Genomic DNA, 19,773 nt, shown 5'->3' with positions numbered 1-19,773 from the left:
GGGCATTGGTGATATGTATCATTAAGAATAGACCAGAACATATTTGAGGGTGCAGAGATATTCAAATCCCAGTTCCTTATTTAAACTATATCTGTACCTTCGGATCAAATAAGGAACTACAATCTTAAAATAAAGAACTGGGAAGCAACTTCAGCTTAATGCTCTAGCACGGGCAGAGTGGCACAGATGAGTGCCAAAGGTTCTTCTATTTATTGCATCACACATTTTGTGAAGAATTTTTAAAGCATTTTGTAGAAATAACAGGCAGTTATAACACACAGTTAATAATCGGCATTATGTGGAAATAATTAGGAGTTAACAGATACACGTCTTCCTGGTGGCTTGAATTGCACCGATGCATCTTTCTTAAAAACCAGTTGGGTTGTAAATTAGTATTTCTCTTTTTACCCTAGAGTCACAGTGATGGGTTAAAGTCCACCCCTCAGTACCAAATTCTGACATGACATCACAATGCAAAGCAGAAGGCACAGCTACTTTAACATTAAAATGAACACATATACTATCTTCTTTTAGTCAGCTGTTCTCGGCACTTGTCTTCTTTCATTGCTCTAATACCCAGAAGTGAGCAGGAAAGTGCCTGAACCAAATGAATGAGGATAGGTAAGCTGCAGGAGGAAGATAGGGAAGATTCAGCACTCATCACTTCCCATACTCCATTTGATGATAAAGAGAATGAGTCAAGACACGCATGAGGGGAAAATATGTTGCTATCATCAACGCATCTATTTGCTATCTATTTGGCCTCAAGTTGAGGGAGGTTCAAAACCAGTATGTTGCAATAGGAAGGGAACTGCGGAGGAACCACCAAAAAAGAGACTGACGCAGATTCATTTTGAGGTCACGGATTGAGGTGCATTCTGTGCACTTGTGGCTGGAGAAGAGGGAGATGGAGAGGTCTCCATTAAGAAATCATAACTGTAACTCAGGATTTATTTATTTTTTAAATACTTTTCACTTCTGCACAAGGGAAGAAAACCAGCACCTCTCTTCCATTTGAAGATGGGCAGAGAAAGGTATTGAAGTGTGAATATATTTGTGAACGTTTGCTCGAATGTTATGCAAACATGAATGGTCTTGGTTGCTATTAGGTTACTGGATAACAAATCCCCATTTGCTATATTGGCATTTATTCTTAAATAAACATAGGTGTGTGACTATTTTCACTTACACTTGTTGATTTTTAAACAGTGATTCATGATGGAAAACAACAAAGCAAAGGGACTAATATGAGAGCATCGTATTTATATAAAATGAAAGGTGGTTCCAGACTTACTGGTTAAAGCTTATTTAAAATGACAAAAAGCACACTGCTTATTCCAAAGGAGTGGGGAACTGGATCAGGCTGATGAGGTAGATCCAGATCTGGCCTATCCTCTGCTTTGCAGCCACAGCTCAAATTTAAATTCAGTGCTGACTACAATCCCCACTTTAAGCAGCAGCTGGCTCCACTCTAGAGCTCTCAGGTAAGGCTGCTCCCAGTGGGGCTCCCAAATGCAAGTGTTTCCTCCTGTATCCCTTTGGTGTTTGCTGCCCTGGGCTCCTTTGGGAGGAAGGGTAGGATAGAAATATATTGTACCATATTCCACTAGTGGAAGCCAGCACAATGATTCCCAGTAGATCAGTGGGACGTCCCCCTCATTTGCTCCCCAAATCTGCAGGAGGGTCGGGAGAATTCCCCAGAACAACACACAAGGGAAGGAGAGGTAAGACTGTTCTACTGGGCAAGCAGAAAAGACAGAACAATCTCCTTAGCAAGATTGCTTATAAGCACAGAACTGGAAAGGAATATCACATAATGGAGACGGAATGTATGGCTAATTTCCCTAACCGAAAAAACTAACAAAGAGGGTACATGCCTTAAACAACACATCTGATTTTAAAAAAAAAAAAAGTTTGGTACCCCTTCACATATTGCTGAAATGAACATCCTGATGAGTAGAACCACCGACCATGCCTATGGAATTATGACAAAATCTTATACATTATATTCTTTGTTTCATGAGGGAGGAGGATGGGAATGGGAAAAACTTCTTGTTTTGTTTATACAATGTTGAAAGCTAATAAAAATTGTTGTTGTTATTATTAAAAATAATCTCCTTAGCGTTTTGCTGAATACAGTTCTTTAAGAAACAAACAAATAACTTTTGTCCATTTATTTCAGTGAGTCTACTGAAAGTAAAACTTAGTAGGTTTTAACCAAAGGAAAATAAAGCCAGTACGTTTTTGCAATCATTTCCACTATAATGTACATGAAGTGCATCAAACATTCAGAAGCTGTATATAACTTTTCTATTTTTATTGCTCCTAAAATCAAAGCAGAATGGACGTGAATTTTTAGCGGTGCAAACAGGCATATGTATACATTTAGAAGCTAGGAAAGGCTTCTTTATGATGCTGAGATCACATTGTTCCTTTTTGTTTGGAATAGTGCAAGCAACTATGCAATTTAATAAATAACATAAAATTCTGATCCAAACATCTTTTAATTGCAGTACATGACAAGAGGCAAGCAGGTCACTACAAATAAGCAACTGAGAAGAGATAGTGCTTAGTCTCAGTTCTCTGTTGCAACAACCCATTAAAATCTAAATAGAGATCTGTAGGATGCACATATATGACATTCATTCTTGTTCAGGCCTACAGAAATGGCTGGTTTAAAGACTGATTCTTTTGAAGCTGTTTACTGATTTTATTATTTTTATGTCACCTGTTGTATACTACATTTTAATGCTTTGCATTACATTTGATGAAATGTTGCATACTACCCTGGGAACCTTCGGGTTCAGGGGTGAATTACACCTATAGTTACTATTATTAAAATAATGATACTGATATTCATTTCTATTACCTAGTTTATTATTTGGAAAGAGTATATGCTTGTAATTTAGATACAATTTCACTTAAGTATTACACAAAACCATTAAAAAAATTGTCATCTGCATTTGATTTTCATCTTGAAGCAACATGCTGACCATGCTTGGACCATCATACCTCAGTTTAATAAGCAGAGATATGAACAAACCCCCTGCACACAGCTGCTTTTGCTCCCACATTTTTACACACAGGGAAGGAAGCCACATTTATCCACAGCTCCCCATTTCATCCGCACTAGGAAATTATGGTTAACAGCTTTCAAACAAACCGGGATATCAAGCTATGGTTTAAAGTTGGCTTCCTGTCAGATCCTGGCTTGCTTGGAAGCCATTAACCATAGGTTCCTTCTACATCCACACTGGAAATTAAGGTCAACTCCAGCTTTCTGGGTCATTTCCCCACCTACATGAAAGAAGGAGCAAAGTTGCCTCTTCTGAGTATAGAGGGCTCATTTTCAGTTCAGGTCATGAAGCTAAAATATGATCAGTCTGAATGCCGTCATTACGTCAGACTGAATCAACCAATAGGTTTATAGTGAAACAAGCTCAGGTCCATTTAAACATGACAAACCCAAGGTCAGAGGGCAAGTTTCCATGGAGAATGCTTTCCTTAAAAATAATTTAACAATGGGAATTGTAGTCTGTAAAACAATGAACACGCACTCTTCTCATTTAAAACCCCAACAGATGCTACCCAAAAGTATCTAGAAGCTTAACATTACACCACTTTGCCTGAACCATTTATACACTATACTTGTATAATATCCTTTTAATTACTTGGCCAGGATCCAAAGGATTTTGTTAGACATGGCCAAGGAGTTAGGCTTCCCCAAGGGCATCTTGATTTCCTTTGAACGTGGCATTACAAAGTGTGTTTGAAATCCCCTTGTTTTCAAAAAGGCAATATGCCATGTAGCAAGAGGGGAGGGGCAATGTTTGACGAACACAAACCCAAATATCTTTTGGGCAGATGAAAATAGTACAGTTCACTGGAACCTTCTCTTTCACTCTGTAAGGTAAACAGAAAGCACCTTTCAGTTTGGATAGTTCAACATATCTGGATAAAACTCCCCCCCCCCAAAAAAAAACTACATGGCCACCCTCATTTTTTGAAGTTCCAAGTAAACACAGGGATTTTTACAGCCCTTGATGGGTCTTTTGGACTACACTTGGTGAGTAACAACTTGCAAGGAATGGTCAGGCCCTTCCCAACAGAAAGCAACAATAAGCAGTGTACCCAACACCTTGAAGTCCTTTCCCCTTTCTGGGATGTGAAGAGCTGCCACATTTACAGACGCACTGATCCAAGCAAGATCACTGGATTTAAATTTTCTTTAAAATGCTTGGGATGACCTAATGTTGAAAATTATATCAATTCAAACAGTATCTAGATACGACACAGCTTTCCCTGAAATGGGGCCAAAATGTTTAATGCCTACCATTTTGAAATACACACATCGGGTTTGACTGCATTTTAGGTTGTTCTATAAGGGGAATGATATATGCAGTCTTCTGCCTTTGGCTAAAAAGTTCAATTTGACCTGGGTGGCGCTGTGGGTTAAACCACAGAGCCTAGGACTTGCCGATCAGAAGGTCGGCAGTTCGAATCCCCGCGACGGGGTGAGCTCCCGTTGCTCGGTCCCTGCTCCTGCCAACCTAGCAGTTCGAAAGCCCGTCAAAGTGCAAGTAGATAAATAGGTACTGCCCCGGCAGGAAGGTAAACGGTGTTTCCGTGCACTGCTCTGGTTCGCCAGAAGCAGCTTAGTCATGCTGGCCACATGACCCGGAAGCTGCACGCCGGCTCCCTCGGCCAATAAATCGAGATGAGCGCCACAACCCCAGAGTTGGTCACAACTGGACCTAATGGTCAGAGGTCCCTTTACCTTTACAAGGTGACTGATATATGCAGTCTTATGTCTTTGGCTAAAAGGTTCAATTTGACAATCTTATGGTTTCTTCTAAAGCATTCTTGGTTCTAAGTAGTACAACTACTATTAACAACACATATCACTTTGATGGTTTCATTGTTGCTATATGTCAGGGGACTGCCATCAGAACCAGGGAGGAAGGCAGGGGGGGCTGTTGAAATACAGAGAACCTCCGAAACTCCTGAGGAGCAGTTCCTCTTCCAGCGGTGAGAAAAGTCACACCTCCAGTGGGTAAGAGAGGGAAGGGGCCAGCCAAGCAGAGAGAGGACTCGAGGATGCTGCTAAGAGCCCCAGCACCTCACCTCGCCAGGCTGGCCAGGAGGAACGCACAGAGGGGTGAAACGCAAGGAGGGGAGGAGCAGACTTGGGGTGCTGAAGTTCTTATGTTGGGGGAGAAGCTGGAAGGGGCCACTTCTGGATTCTGCAAGTGACTGAGATGGACATGAACTTGGTAGATCTGTACTGTAAATAGTTTGCACAATAAAACCTGTAAAAGACAGGTCAGGTGGTTACTCACGAGCAACCACCACCAGCACCTGACACTATAGAACAGGGATCTCCAGGAGGGTACACAATATTGTCCCCAGGCTGCTGGGATTAGGCTGAAAGAAACATTCTAATATAGTTCAAAAAGTGGGAGGTGCCATATCTTTAAAAGTGGTCACAAGACCAAAAATGTTGCCTATGGAACATGGTAGTTGCCCAGCTCAACAACAACAACAACAACAACCAAATCAAATAGAGAAGTGGGCCACAAAGGCTAAAATCTGGCCTGTGAGAAAGCAACAGATGTGATCAAATGTCAACCTGTTTGCATTTAGGTCAGTAGAGCAGCTCATGATAATATGATATGGGGGGGGGGAGGTCTGTTGTCAAGTAATCCTACCAGATTAACATATTTTAGTCTGATCTTCTGTTTGTGTGTAAATATCGCTTGATCAGTATTATTCTACAAAACCATAGCGCCGGCAGTGTTTATTTACTCATAAACAGTACGAATCTGGGCTGCATCCAATGCTAGTCCTACTCAAGAATTGAGCTGAAGAACAGGAATAACTAAAATTCTTTCATTTCAATGGGTCTACTTTGAGTACTGAATATAACCCACAGTTTACTAACAAAGTATTTATTTTTTTTAAATCAGAACATAGACCTACAGAGTGATATTCTTAAAGCAGTTTGGGGGTGACTTGTTTGAAAGACTGCCTTCCCCAGTGCTTTTTTCAGAGGTACTCAAGGGTACGTAGTACCAGCACCTCTTTTCGTTCTTGTTAAAAAGTGTGGCACTCACTGTAACAACTTCATGGGTACGCAGTGCCAGCACCTATTTTTCTAGGGGGGAAAGCACTGGCCTTCACCCTAATAATAATAATAATTAATATTATTTATTATTTATACCCTGGCTGGGTTTCCCCAGCAACTCTGTGCGGCTTCCACGGAATAGTAAAAACAATACAGCATCAGACATTAAAAACTTCCTTAAACAGGGCTGCCTTCAGATGTCTTCTAAATGTAAGATAGTTGTTTATTTCCTTGACATCTGCTGGGAGGGTGTTCCACAGGGCGGGCGCCACTACCGAGAAGGCCCTCTGCCTGGTTCCCCATAACCTCACTTCTCGCAGCGAGGGAACCACCAGATGGCCCTTGGAGCTGGACCCTTGGGCACATAAGAAAGGACTATTTCCAATGTTTCTATTTTGTTGGGGCGGGGGGGGGGTACTGCAAGTCACTTTGGGAAGATTTATGGTCCTAAAGTGGCACAGAAGTCATTTACACAAGCAAACAGCTTAATTGCGCCCCCTCTCCAAGCAGGCAGTAACCATGACATTATTTCTGATTGGGGGCCTTTACTCTTTCAAACTTTTTAAAGACCCAAGTTAAAAAAATTAGGAACAGAAATGTTACTAATGTGCATACCGAATGAAAAAATATGTAAGATCTGCCAATAAAAATGGACTGTCTAAGCTCAATTGTTATTCTGACTTTCCAAACTTGGTGTCTTTCAAGTGTTTTGGACTACAACTCCCATCAGACCAGCTGATGACGTAGCGAATGGTAGGTGATGGAAGTTGTTGTCCAAAACCTCTGGAGGGCCCATGCTGGGGAACCCTGCATCCCAGGGACAATCAAGTCACTGCCACATCCTCCCATCCACCATCGTCAGTGTGGTGTAGTGGTTAAGAGCGGTGGACTCGTAATCTGGTGAACTGGGTTCGCTTCCCCACTCCTCCAGATGTAGCTGCTGGGTGACCTTGGGCTAGTCACACTTCTCTGAAGTCTCTTGGCCTCACTCACCTCACAGAGTGTTTGTTGTGGGGAAGGACGGGGAAGGAGAATGTTAGCCACTTTGAGACTCCTTAGGGTAGTGATAAAGCGGGATATCAAATCCAAACTCACTCTCTCTCTCTTTCTGTGAATGAAGAGCTCTGTTGCCAGAAGGTACATGCTAGAACAAGCCTCAAGTTTGCAAGATGGTTTGCTTAATGTCAGAATATGAACACTATTGGGAAATATTGGGGGCATTTCCTAGTTGCCACACATCAACTTGAAGATGGTTGTTTTTTAAAGGTTGTTGTACACATGTGAAAACTCTTGTATCAGATTTCCGGATCCCATCCATATAAGTGCAACAGCAGCTATACCTTATTTTTCTTATGGTCACATGCCTTCCTTGTTTTTGCACAGATGCTACATTTCCAGCTGACAAGAGGAAGCAGGGCTAGAGAAGGGTTAGTGGAGGAAAATGGTAAATACAGTGCAGAGAAATTCCATTCCACTTGCAACTTGAGCAGGATGCAGACTAATGCACAAACAAATAAAGGGAATTACGGAGGCTTATCTGAGGTTAAAATCTCATTGTTGCTGTCAGACAACTCAGCTCATGCAAGCTCAAAATAGTACTGTACTACTTTCTAGAACAAGGCAGCTCACAATTCCAAGAGCATAAAACTTCAAAAACAGCCTTGGAAAAGGCAAGCAGGTTCACACTTCTACCTAGTGATGCATCTAGAGTCTGAGCACTGCTCCAGCACCAAAACAACAGCAGACACCACTGCCACAAGCATATCTCCATGTAATGCAGCATGTAAGTGAAGGGCTATACAGCCTACAATGGATTCTCCTTAATGGGATGTGGCTTTCTCATTTATAGAGACCTGATTAAGAATCTACCTGCTGCTGACAAATTAAGTGTTGCTCCATGTACTTGGCTTTTATGTTGAATGGATTTTTAAGATTAGTGTGGATTTTTTATCGTAGCATTGTATTATTTTTTCGTGCAATGCCTAGATAATTTATTTTATGAAGCTTCTTAATGAGGATGGTAATAATGTAGCAGTCATGGGATCCTGAAATTACGTTCAAATGAATTTAGCAATTGTTGGTGGCCACAGTTTCCTCCTAGACAGAGGAACACAGAAGTACTATACCCAAACCAAATATACATAAAAATATCTATTCGCAATTTCTAAAAACCCTTTTTCATTAATGCATACTTATCTCATGACTATACAAATTCATTTGGTATACTTTCTTTGAGATGGGAATAAGGTTAAGGCTAGGGTATAAACAATGTATATAACCCTTGCAAAACAGACTACAAGCCAAGGTCTATTTCAGGGTTTCCCAAACTTGAGTCTCCAGCTGCTGTTAGACTACAACTCTCATCATCCGTAGCTAGCAGGAGCAGTGGTCAGGGATGATAGGAATTGTAGTCCAAAAACAGCTAGAGACCCAAGTTTGGGAAACCCTGGTCTATATATTTAAACCAGGGATAGCTGGCTAACCTTCAACCTTCCAGGTCAGGAACAGCACTGATCTGGCTGCCCATCAGCTGCCAGGTCACGTCCAAGGTGCTGGTACAGACATACACTGTCCTAGGCACCTTGGGACCAAGATACCTAAAATCCCTCATCTACCTAAACAAAGTTGTTTTCCATTTGCCTGCACAAACACTACATCTAAGATGAAGCTTTGTTAATCAACTTGAACTTTGCAGTGACATGTTTGCATTATGCTTTGTTTGTATTCCTGTTACAAAGGAACACCCTTTCATGATTACATCAGATACTGTATGATGGCAGTTGGTTTAACAGCTCCTAGTTTAAACTATGATAAGGAAAACACTAAATGAATCTTGGGCTGGGGTGTTTTTTAAGGGGGGGGCAGTTGTTGCTGTTAATTTTTTTCTATCAAATTACTGGATCTTATGATTTATGTGGAAATTATTCAATTTGCTTGTGTGCTTTTTGATATTTTGTTTCTGACTACTTTTGTTATGTTTGTGGTTATATAATTTTTTAGATGTTGTAAGCCGCCTTGACCATGGTTTTTAACTTTGTAAAGGCAGCATAAAAATAAAACGAACGAGCCTACCATGCAAATTTACTTAACAGACAGGTCAAGACAATAATGAAGTAAGAAAATGAACTGAACAGGACCTCTGCATTTGATCGTGCTGAAGCTGTGCTAAGCAAGTGTTAACAATTTGGATCTATTTTAAGGTAGATACTGCTTCTGAGGAATAAAATAAGATACTGGTTGCTAAATCAAATGACGGTTCTATTCTAAGCAGAGCTCTCTTCTAAATGTAGCAGCAACTATGTGGAAAGGGGGTCAACACTCATCTATTAATAAGGTTTTTTATTGTGCACTGGTATTATTGCCTTTGTTCTCAATCACAGATTTCAGATTTTTCGCTACTGGAATAGGAAACACAAAATTAAAGATCGAATTTAAACACTACATTGCAGCAAAATCATTTCTACTACATTTTAGATGTTTAACTTTTTTTAAAAAAAAACTCACTGGAGCTCAACATACAAATTCAACATTTACTAGAAGTCAAATATAACGGCTTTGTTAAGTAATTCCACCATAACAGGTTTTACAATTTGCATCTTGTGCAATGCAACGCCAACTGCTATGTGCTATGCAGATGAAGCTACTTCAGCAACTATCAAGTGTTACAACAGAACTCATGTTTTGTTTTTGATTTCAGTATGTGGAATAGGTTCAGTATTTGTATTTTTAATCCACTATATCCTAGAAGTTTGGAGTGAACAGCTATACCCCAAAAGCATTTTAGGGGACGGGGGAAACCCTACTGGACCAGGTCAATGGTCCAGCTAGTCCAGCATCCTGATCTCATAGTGGTTAACCAAATGCCTGTGGAAAACTCACAAGCAAAAACCCTCTCCCTTCCTGCGGTTTACTGCAACTGGAAATACCGTAGCTGGAACAGAAACAACAGAGTTGCGGGGGGGGGGGGGATGAGAATTCAACCGTAAGAGAATCTACCCAATATTCCTAGCTACTCCTTGCAGCACTCTACTTTCAACACATAAAGAAAATAAATAGTTTTGGTTAGATTTTCAATAGTCAAGAAACATTTCGATTCCTAATGACTTGCAAAAGTACAAAAAAAATATTTAAGAACACGCTTCCACATACACCTACCCCAAAAAAGAAGCCTAATGATGACTGAGCATGCTCAGCGGAGACTGAATGCTGACTGGCTATTGGGAGGAAAACAGAAAACAACTAGGGAAGGAAGAATAGAACGTGTATCCTCAGAGAGCACTCATTACTGCAACATTTTGTTGCAGGTTTTACGAGTATTTAGTATAGTGGTACCTCCGGCTGCAGATGGGATCTGTTCCAGGCAACGGTCAGATCCCGAGGTTTCCGCAACCAGAGGGACTGCTTCTGCGCACACACATGCGGCGGTAGAGCGCTTCTGTGCATGCGCACGCGGCAGAAACCCAGAAATATACTTCCAGGTTTGCCGCTTATGTATCCCGAAGTTTACGTAAGCGGAGGGATACTTAAGCGGAGGTACGACTGTATTATTATTATTGTGACCACTTCTTTATAGATACATACTCCCAAGAACTATTTTTTGTTGATTAGACAAAAGAATTATTTCCACTATCCTAATTTACGTCAAAAACAGTAAGCCAAAAAATTAACACTGTTGCCCAGAAGTTTCATTAAATTTGGTGAGTTACCTAAACTCTTATTCAGCTGTTAGTCTTTTACCAGAAACTGAGGGAAGTTGGCTTGCTGAGAGTATGGCTTAATTTGGCTGAGACACACATTACAGAAACAGTTACATTTTCAAGTTGTTAAATAGACTGGAAAATGGGGCAATTGTCTGTTTTGCTGCCTTGCGCTTCTTTTTTTTAAGACATATAATCTAGCTTGGTGCTCATTAGCATAATCACCGAGTATAATTCCCCACTAAGGGAGAGAAATGGCTAAATATTTTTCACATTCGTTTTGAAATACAGTTGTAAAAGGTTCAACTGATTCTATAGATATTGTACTTTTCAAATAGTGAATGCTTATGTTATATCCTATCCACAGAAATTCAGCAACCTTTTCCAGTGTAATTCATGGGAAACAATGGCTTTATTTCCTTTTCTTTGCATTACACTGTTGGAATTCTGGTTAACAACACAATGTACTACTACTGGTGTGAAAATGCAACAATAAATAATAATCCATGTACAAATTTGGGTATAACAAACCTCAACTCTATTCATCAAGGCAATCCTAGTATCCGCTAACTGGAAGTAAAGCCCATTGAATTCAACAGGACATATTTCTGAGCAAATATGTTTAGGACCGTGCTGTAAAACTGGAGCTTGAAGAACAGTCCTAGAAATTAATCTGCTTTGATGTGGCACAATTGCACTCTAAACTGTGAACTGTTTTGTGATAAAACATACACAACTGGACACAAAACAAGACTACAAATGAGCATTTTTGCAGTTTGTAAAGAAGGTTTTTTTAAAAAAAAAACCACTGGTCTCAACTTTCAGTCAGTCCAGCAATCTGGATTTCTTGTTATTAGCTCATACCTTCCCTCCTAGACTCCCTTTATTATCTTAACAATAGCAACAGACTATTGTTGCTTTTTAATACATCTATATGAATTCATGGGAAACAGAAGTTATTATATTAGGATGGCTTATGTGCTCTCTCCCATCAAGCTACAGCAGTAATCGTTCAGCATCTACAAGCCAGATGTTCTGGTTCTATACACTAATATCTGTTTTCCTGATGTGAGGGTGTTCCTTTTACATTGGGCTTCCTCAACCTCAGCCCTCCAGATGTTCTGAGACTACAATTCCCATCATCCCTGACCACTGGTCCTGCTAGCTAGGGATCATGGGTGTTGTAGGCCAAAAACATCTGGAGGGCCGAGGTTGAGGAAGCCTGTTTTACACAGTAATTCTACATTTGTTTCATATGGGGTACAAAGTATGAATATATGTTCCCCCCCACACACACACTAAGGTCTCTACTGTTATGTTCTTGCCCTGAAGAAAAATGGCTGCAGCCACAATGTCACATATAATGAGGAATCAGACAGATGCTAGCAAGTTGGGCAGGGATTTAAATGAGGCATCACACACCATTAAACCCTTCCCAAACATTCCCAGATCAGTATTGATTGTTTTTAAAGGAAAAAAGACATACACACTTTGGGGAGGGATTAAGAAATGTCCACATCTTTAAAGGAATGGAGAACAACACACAACAGAGCAGGAGACATGCAAGCTAACAAATTAAGATTCTGTCATTAACCAAAAGAAATGTTGGTATGAACCTGCACACAATGCATGCTAGCATTAAATAAATCAGGGCCTCACAGTTTTTAAATCTGTGCTTTGACTTTGGTGATTTAATGGGGGGGTTGTGGGGGGGTGGAATTTATGTTGTCCTTCTTATTCATTGTTTTATGTATTATCTGTATCCAAATTGTTTTCTTACTTATTCACTGCAAGTTGCCCAGAGAGCCTTATGTTATGAGGCAGGAGTATAAATAATAATAATAATAAAGAAATAATAAATATATAAATAGCCCAAACGGGTAGGGAGGGGCATGAAATGAAAGAGAGAAAACACAGTACTGGCAAACTACACATATGGTTTCTGAAATTAATACTAGAGACTAACCATGTTAAAAAAAAAGGTTGAATACAAGGCAAAGCCAAGCATGGAACAATTTCCAGATAGGTTTGGAGAAATCAATAAACCGCTGTGTATATTCACAGATTTATTCAGTACTAATCCAAGCAGATGTAACAGGCAAACTGCCACCCTTCATTGTTTGATAACTATTTGTACAATACTCAGAACACAGTAGAAGCAAACGGACACAGGCCAACGTCAACAGCAATGTTTGCAATAATTTAAATGTGGAATTTTACACCTTCAGTACTTTCTTTCTCACCAACCCTTAAGGAAGCCTGTAATGATACAGTTTTTCAGAGTGAATGCCTCCTAGAACAAATGAGGATCTCCACACTAAGCAACTCGCTGCCCACCAGTGGGAAATGAGCCATTTTCCTGCTTGCTTTCAGTGACTCAACGCTTCACTCAAATTATGTAATACAGTGGTACCTCAGGTTAAGAACTTAATTCGTTCTAGAGGTCCGTTCTTAACCTGAAACTGTTCTTAACCTGAGGTACCACTTTAACTAATGGGGCCTCCTGCTGCTGCTGCACGATTTCTGTTCTCATCCTGAAGCAAAGTTCTTAACCCGAGGTACTATTTCTGGGTTAGCAGAGTCTGTAACCTGAAGCGTCTGTAACCCAAGGTACCACTGTACCATTTGCCTCAATGTAAGATCACATAACATATTTCAAGAATTTCCTTAGTAAACAAATTGGTTTAACACAAACTTACTCTGACTGATAGCTCATTAGGTAGAGCACAAAACTCTTAGTCTCAGGGTTGTGGATTTAAGCCCCACGTTGGGGGAAATATACCTGCATTGCAGAGGGTTGGACTAGATGACCCTCAAGGTCCCTTCCAACTCTATGATTCTATTAAACTTAATCTTAACCAATTATGGGCAGGCCAAGCAAGTCTTAATGTGGGATTGCAAGAGTAGGCCAACACCTGCTGCTTCATCCAGGCAATATAACCCATGTACTCTATTTCATTTGCACTGTATCTCCCCAACCTACATTCAGCAAAAGGAAATTTTCCCCTCTAGCTTTCAAATCTTTTTTTAATCATTGAAATGTCCACAAAGGTTTCTGTCTTACACACAAGAAAGGCAACACAATGAGCAAAGTGAGAATCTATTTAGAAACCAACTAGAATATTTTGGTTCATTCACACCAAAATAATTTAACATCTTTCGATCTGTGCATTTTATACATGAACTATACATGTAGAGGGATGCGGGTGGTGCTGTGGGTTAAACCACAGAGCCTAGGACTTGCCGATCAGAAGGTCAGCGGTTCAAATCCCCGCAACGGGGTGAGCTCCTGTTGCTTGTTCCCTGCTTCTGCCAACCTAGCAGTTAAAAAGCACGAAGTGCAAGTAGATACATAGGTACCGCTCCGGTGGGAAGGTAAACGGCATTTCCGTGTGCTGCTCTGGTTCACCAGAAGCGGCTTAGTCATGCTAGCCACATGACCCGGAAGCTGTACGCCGGCTCCCTTGGCCAGTAAAGCGAGGTGAGCGCCGCAACCCCAGAGTCGTCCGCAACTAGACCTAATGGTCAGGGTTCCCTTTATCTTTACCTTTACCATCATGTATTCCATGCGCTGCTCTGGTTTCGCCAGAAGCGGCTTTGTCATGCTGGCCACGTGACCCGGAAAAACTGTCTGCGGACGTCGCCAGTAAAGCGAGATGAGCGCCGCAACCCCAGAGTCGTTCGCGACTGGACTTAACTGTCAGGGGTCCTTTACCTTTACAGTCATGTAAGTCAACAGAATGGATGCACAATGACTACCATACCAAACCTTAAGACAAAGACAAAAGTTCAACTTTAGGCTTACGTTTTTCATCATCAGCATGCACGAGGGATGCTGCTCTTGACAAAACATCCAGTGGAGTCTCCATTCCTGGCAGGATCCTGAATAAAAAGAGAAATATTTCGTAACTTTCTGAAACATGAAAAATAAAGTGAGAAAAACATCTCATTGCTACAGAAAATAGTAAAGCAGGGACTTCTTTGACAAGCGGAGAGCAAGAATTCATTAAGATGAAATATCTGCATGTATTTCAAATCTCTGTTTTTAATTAGTTCCTCTGCAACCAAATCATAGTGCAATGTGTAACAGTTTCTTCTGGGTGATCACAATGCCATTTATCATGGGTTGGGTTTGAATGACTGACCCTCCTCACCAAGTAACTGAAGAGATACCTGTGCAATCTAGAGTCATTCTCATCTACAAGCTAGGAGCAATGCAATTCTTCAACTTCCACTAGAAAGTTCTGATCTAGAACCGAGCCAGCAACCATAGGCCCCTAAGACCTAAACATGCCCAAACAAGACTGTAAAAAAAGAGATGTAACTGTGGAAATATGACTTCCTGGCAACTACCTTCAAGGGTGGAAACTGAACCACTGACCCACCACATGCCTTGCTGGTTGCCGAAAATGGCTCTGTTGGAAAATTCATTTTGGAGTCACAGCTTCCAAACTGCATTGCAGGTGTCTTTACACTCCTCCCTAAAACAGGCAAGGGGAGGGGACGCTTCAGTGCTCAGGTTGTAGGAACTACTGTGAACACCTAATGACTGTTTTCATTAAATGGAATGGATAAGAAGATCATGGGAACCCTTTGTTTGATCTTTTAATAAGCCAACTCAGTTCCAGGAGCACTGCATGCGTAGCCAAACAAATCACTGTTGGTATGCAGCACACAAATGAAGCACATTTAACAATCCAAACAATAGCTCTGGACGTCCCAGGTAACCCAATTTTCTAGGCTGGTGCTAGGAATTTGAAGTCAATTCCCAGCGCTGCCGGGAGCACACAAAAATCCCTGTCTCAAAAGTTTCAAAAATTATAAAGACAACTATTGCAACAAAGATGGCAGAAACAACAAATATGATACACAGCAGTATAGTTCCATGGAGCAAACAAATTTGGCCCTATTCTAGCAACTTAACCTCACCTAGGCAAATGTAACCAAATGCAACACACTGGCTCTCATTCATGGTCTTGTTAGCCCTGCTACAGACCTTCAGACCTATAAATCTGGCAACCTGCAGAGATGGACGATGAGCTGACTCATTTGTGGTCAGCGACAGCTTTCTAATATAGACCATGAGTACCTAGACTACTGCTGCTTCTACCGGTCTGTACATGGCTTTAGGGTCAATCTCCACATGTGGATCAGCTCAGCAGGCTCAAAGCACAGGTGTGCAATGCACACAACATGCTGATGTATTGATCGGCTCTGCACAAGACAGTCAGTCACTGGGTTGAGGTCAAGGGTGAGGACTCCCTTTGTGAAACCAATCCCTCCTCCAAATATTGATTCTACACAGTTTAAAATGCCTGAAAGAGCATTTTAGGAGGCTCTTTTTTTGCCACATCAACTTGACATGTATCTCGTGGAATTTCCAATAAGGCATTAAGGGAATACCCCTTCTGTTTTTAAAAGAATAACCCCACATCATTCTACTCTTTCATCCCAAAAGAAATGTCACAAGTCTACACATGCTCAAAAGCTATAAAAATTAGCATTGCTCATGTATCATGTGTCATGACTGCTTACAGATAATTTTACATGAGGCCAGTGTGCTGCAGTGATTAAGCAGACTTCCAGACCTAGCATCCTTCAGATGTTCTGGACTACAATTCTCAACCTTGTCAAATGATCAGAGATGGCGGGAATTGTAATTCAAAACATCTGGAGGGGACATGATTAGGGAAGCCTGAGTTAAAGTATCCACCTAGAAGTAAAAGGTAAAGGTAAAGGGACCCCTGACCATTAGGTCCAGTCATAACCGACTCTGGGGTTGCACGCTCATCTCGCTCTATAGGCCAAGGGAGCCGGCGTACAGCTTCCGGGTCATGTGGCCAGCATGACTAAGCCGCTTCTGGCGAACCAGAGCAGCACACAGAAACGCCGTTTACCTTCCCGTCGGAGCAGTACCTATTTATCTACTTGCACTTTGACATGCTTTCGAACTGCTAGGTTGGCAGGAGCAGGGACCGAGCAACGGGAGCTCACCCCGTCGCAGGGATTTGAACCGCCGACCTTCTGATTGGCAAGCCCTAGGCTCTGTGGTTTAACCCACAGTAAGGAGACTCAACCAGAGACCAAATTGCAAACATGCGCTGGATTATGGAGAAAGCCAGAGAGTTCCAGAAAGACATCTACTTCTGCTTCATTGACTATGCAAAAGCCTTTGACTGTGTCGACCACAGCAAACTATGGCAAGTTCTTAAAGAAATGGGAGTGCCTGATCACCTCATCTGTCTCCTGAGAAATCTCTATGTGGGACAAGAAGCTACAGTTAGAACTGGATATGGAACAACTGATTGGTTCAAAATTGGGAAAGGAGTACGACAAGGCTGTATATTGTCTCCCTGGTTATTTAACTTATATGCAGAATTCATCATGCGAAAGGCTGGGCTGGATGAATCCCTAGCCGGAATTAAGATTGCTGGAAGAAATATCAACAACCTCAGATATGCAGATGACACAACCTTGATGGCAGAAAGTGAGGAGGAATTAAAGAACCTTTTATTGAGGGTAAAAGAGGAGAGCGCAAAATATGGTCTGAAGCTCAACATCAAAAAAACGAAGATCATGGCCACTGGTCCCATCACCTCCTGGCAAATAGAAGGAGAAGAAATGGAGGCAGTGAGAGATTTTACTTTCTTGGGCTCCATGATCACTGCAGATGGTGACAGCAGCCACGAAATTAAGAGACGCCTGCTTCTTGGGAGGAAAGCAATGACCAACCTAGACAGCATCTTAAAAAGTAGAGACATCACCTTGCCAACAAAGGTCCGTATAGTAAAAGCTATGGTTTTCCCAGTAGTGATGTATGGAAGTGAGAGCTGGACCATAAAGAAGGCTGATCGTCGAAGAATTGATGCTTTTGAATTATGGTGCTGGAGGAGACTCTTGAGAGTCCCATGGACTGCAAGAAGATCAAACCTATCCATTCTTAAGGAAATCAGCCCTGAGTGCTCACTGGAAGGACAGATCGTGAAGCTGAGGCTCCAATACTTTGGCCACCTCATGAGAAGAGAAGACTCCCTGGAAAAGACCCTGATGTTGGGAAAGATGGAGGGCACAAGAAGAAGGGGACGACAGAGGACGAGATGGTTGGATAGTGTCTTCGAAGCTACAAACATGAGTCTGACCAAACTGCGGGAGGCAGTGGTAGACAGAAGTGCCTGGCGTGCTCTGGTCCATGGGGTCACGAAGAGTCGGACACGACTAAACGACTAAACAACAACAACAACAAGGAGACTCAAATTCAAATCAGCTATGAGGAGAGGTGGCCTTGGGCTGGTTACTAACTCTCAGGGTTGTTGTGAGACTGGAAGCAGGAGAACCATATCTGCTGCCTTGAGCTCCTTGAAATTGCAATTATTTAGAAACTAGAAACAGGATATGTTTCAGCCACTTCAACAAATACTTTACACATAATAATGCCATAGTCTAAGAATAAAAGAAATTCAGGTAAGAGCATGAATTTAATATTGTGGAAGATGTTCCACAAAATGCATACAGAAACCTCCACAAAGTAAGGCGCATCTCGCAAGAGCTTCTTGGTCTCACCTACTCTCCAACTGTCTCCAAATTATAGTCTAATTTGGATATAAATGAATGATGTTTGACCATGAAAGATTCTACCCTCAGGGCAGCAAAGTGGATTCTAAGGCTTTATGGTTCTTTCAACATGAAAAGCGTGCTTTTGGACCAGAATTGTCATTCTTCATTACTACCACAGGAAAAAGGAATTGTATTTGTGGTGGGAGCCATTGCTCTGCTTCCATTCTTCTGTTAAAATGGGCTCACCTGCCAGAAATATTGGTTACAGCATAATGTGTGTCAGTACAAAGAGCTGGAAGGCAGAATCTTGCGGCCCTTCCACTCCTACCTCATAATTGTAAACTAAACTGCAATTCTAAACTGCCCTGGAAAAAAATAAATCCTACACTGATTCAGTTTCGAAACCAGGCCAGTTAGTTCGGTTTTCTTTCCTTAGGACATAGCATACCATCATAGTGCCAGTTCACCCTGTTGGAGGAGTACTGCTTTGTGTGAGAAAACACAGAGAGAAAGTTTTTGATATGACACTAGAATCACCTCATGCTCCTCCCATCAAACTGTAAGATTTCTAGAAGGTAAGACAAATTAGATAACATTTCCTTGCTTGTCTTTTTAAACTGCTCCATGAGTTGTTTTTTTACCATCCTTACATTCCTTCACATGCACCGTTGGACGCTGTCTCTCACAGACTCTGAACTCAGGTGATCTTTTGCTTTAAGAAGATTGCATCACAACTGTCAGAGAAGAAGGCGTGTTCATCAACAATGCAGGTGGCAGGTGGCACTCACTGGGGTGGAGGTAGAACCAACAGTCCTATTCTCATGGAACGAGAACCTGACACCTTTTCCTTCATGCATTGCAAAGAGGACATAAAACTTCTAGGATACTACTGCAATGCAATTTGGCTGATTCTCCTCAGCGTAAGGCCATATACATGGAACAAATAAGAAAAGGAAGCAGCCAAACTGCACCTCAAAGAGCCCATGAAGCAACAGAAGCCAGAATGGAGCTGGGTAGTCCAAACAGGCCCACAAAGTAAGAGCAACCCGGTGGATGTGCCATCAGGTAACAGCCTACAAAACAACTCAAGGACAAAATCACAGCCACTGCAATATTTAGAAGATCAGACTTTTCTTGCCCTCCTTGCTTCGTCTCCTTCCTGGGACTCTTTGACCAACCCCTCAGTCAGTTGACTGGGGATCACCTACTTCTGTGATCCACCCAGCAAGTCGCAGGTCCTAAAACATCTGTTGGGTTAAACGTGCTCACGCGAAACAAATACTGGGAGACAGCAAGAAGCTGGGTGAGGCATCTTGCAAGAGCCTTGGCGAGGAAGAGCTCACCGCACGCGGCAGGATCTCCTCTCCACAAACACAGCAAGGAGCGCTGCCTCGATCA

The 19,773-nt window shown here is 41.7% G+C and overlaps 1 protein-coding gene across 1 annotated transcript in view; it reads right to left on the bottom strand.

The window, feature by feature from the left end:
* VGLL4 (vestigial like family member 4) overlaps positions 1–19,773 on the bottom strand; it is a 96,764-nt gene that overhangs the window by 75,998 nt on the left and 993 nt on the right. Inside the window, exon 2 of the mRNA XM_083603566.1 lies at positions 14,627–14,703. Within this exon, the coding sequence (XP_083459692.1) occupies positions 14,627–14,690 (64 nt within the window). The 5' untranslated portion in view covers positions 14,691–14,703. The remainder of the gene's footprint in view (positions 1–14,626; positions 14,704–19,773) is intronic.

Source organism: Podarcis filfolensis (genome assembly GCF_964270895.1).
Source record: "Podarcis filfolensis genome assembly, chromosome: 2".
NCBI lineage: Eukaryota > Metazoa > Chordata > Lepidosauria > Squamata > Lacertidae > Podarcis > Podarcis filfolensis.
This window is presented reverse-complemented; position numbering and strand designations above follow the sequence as displayed.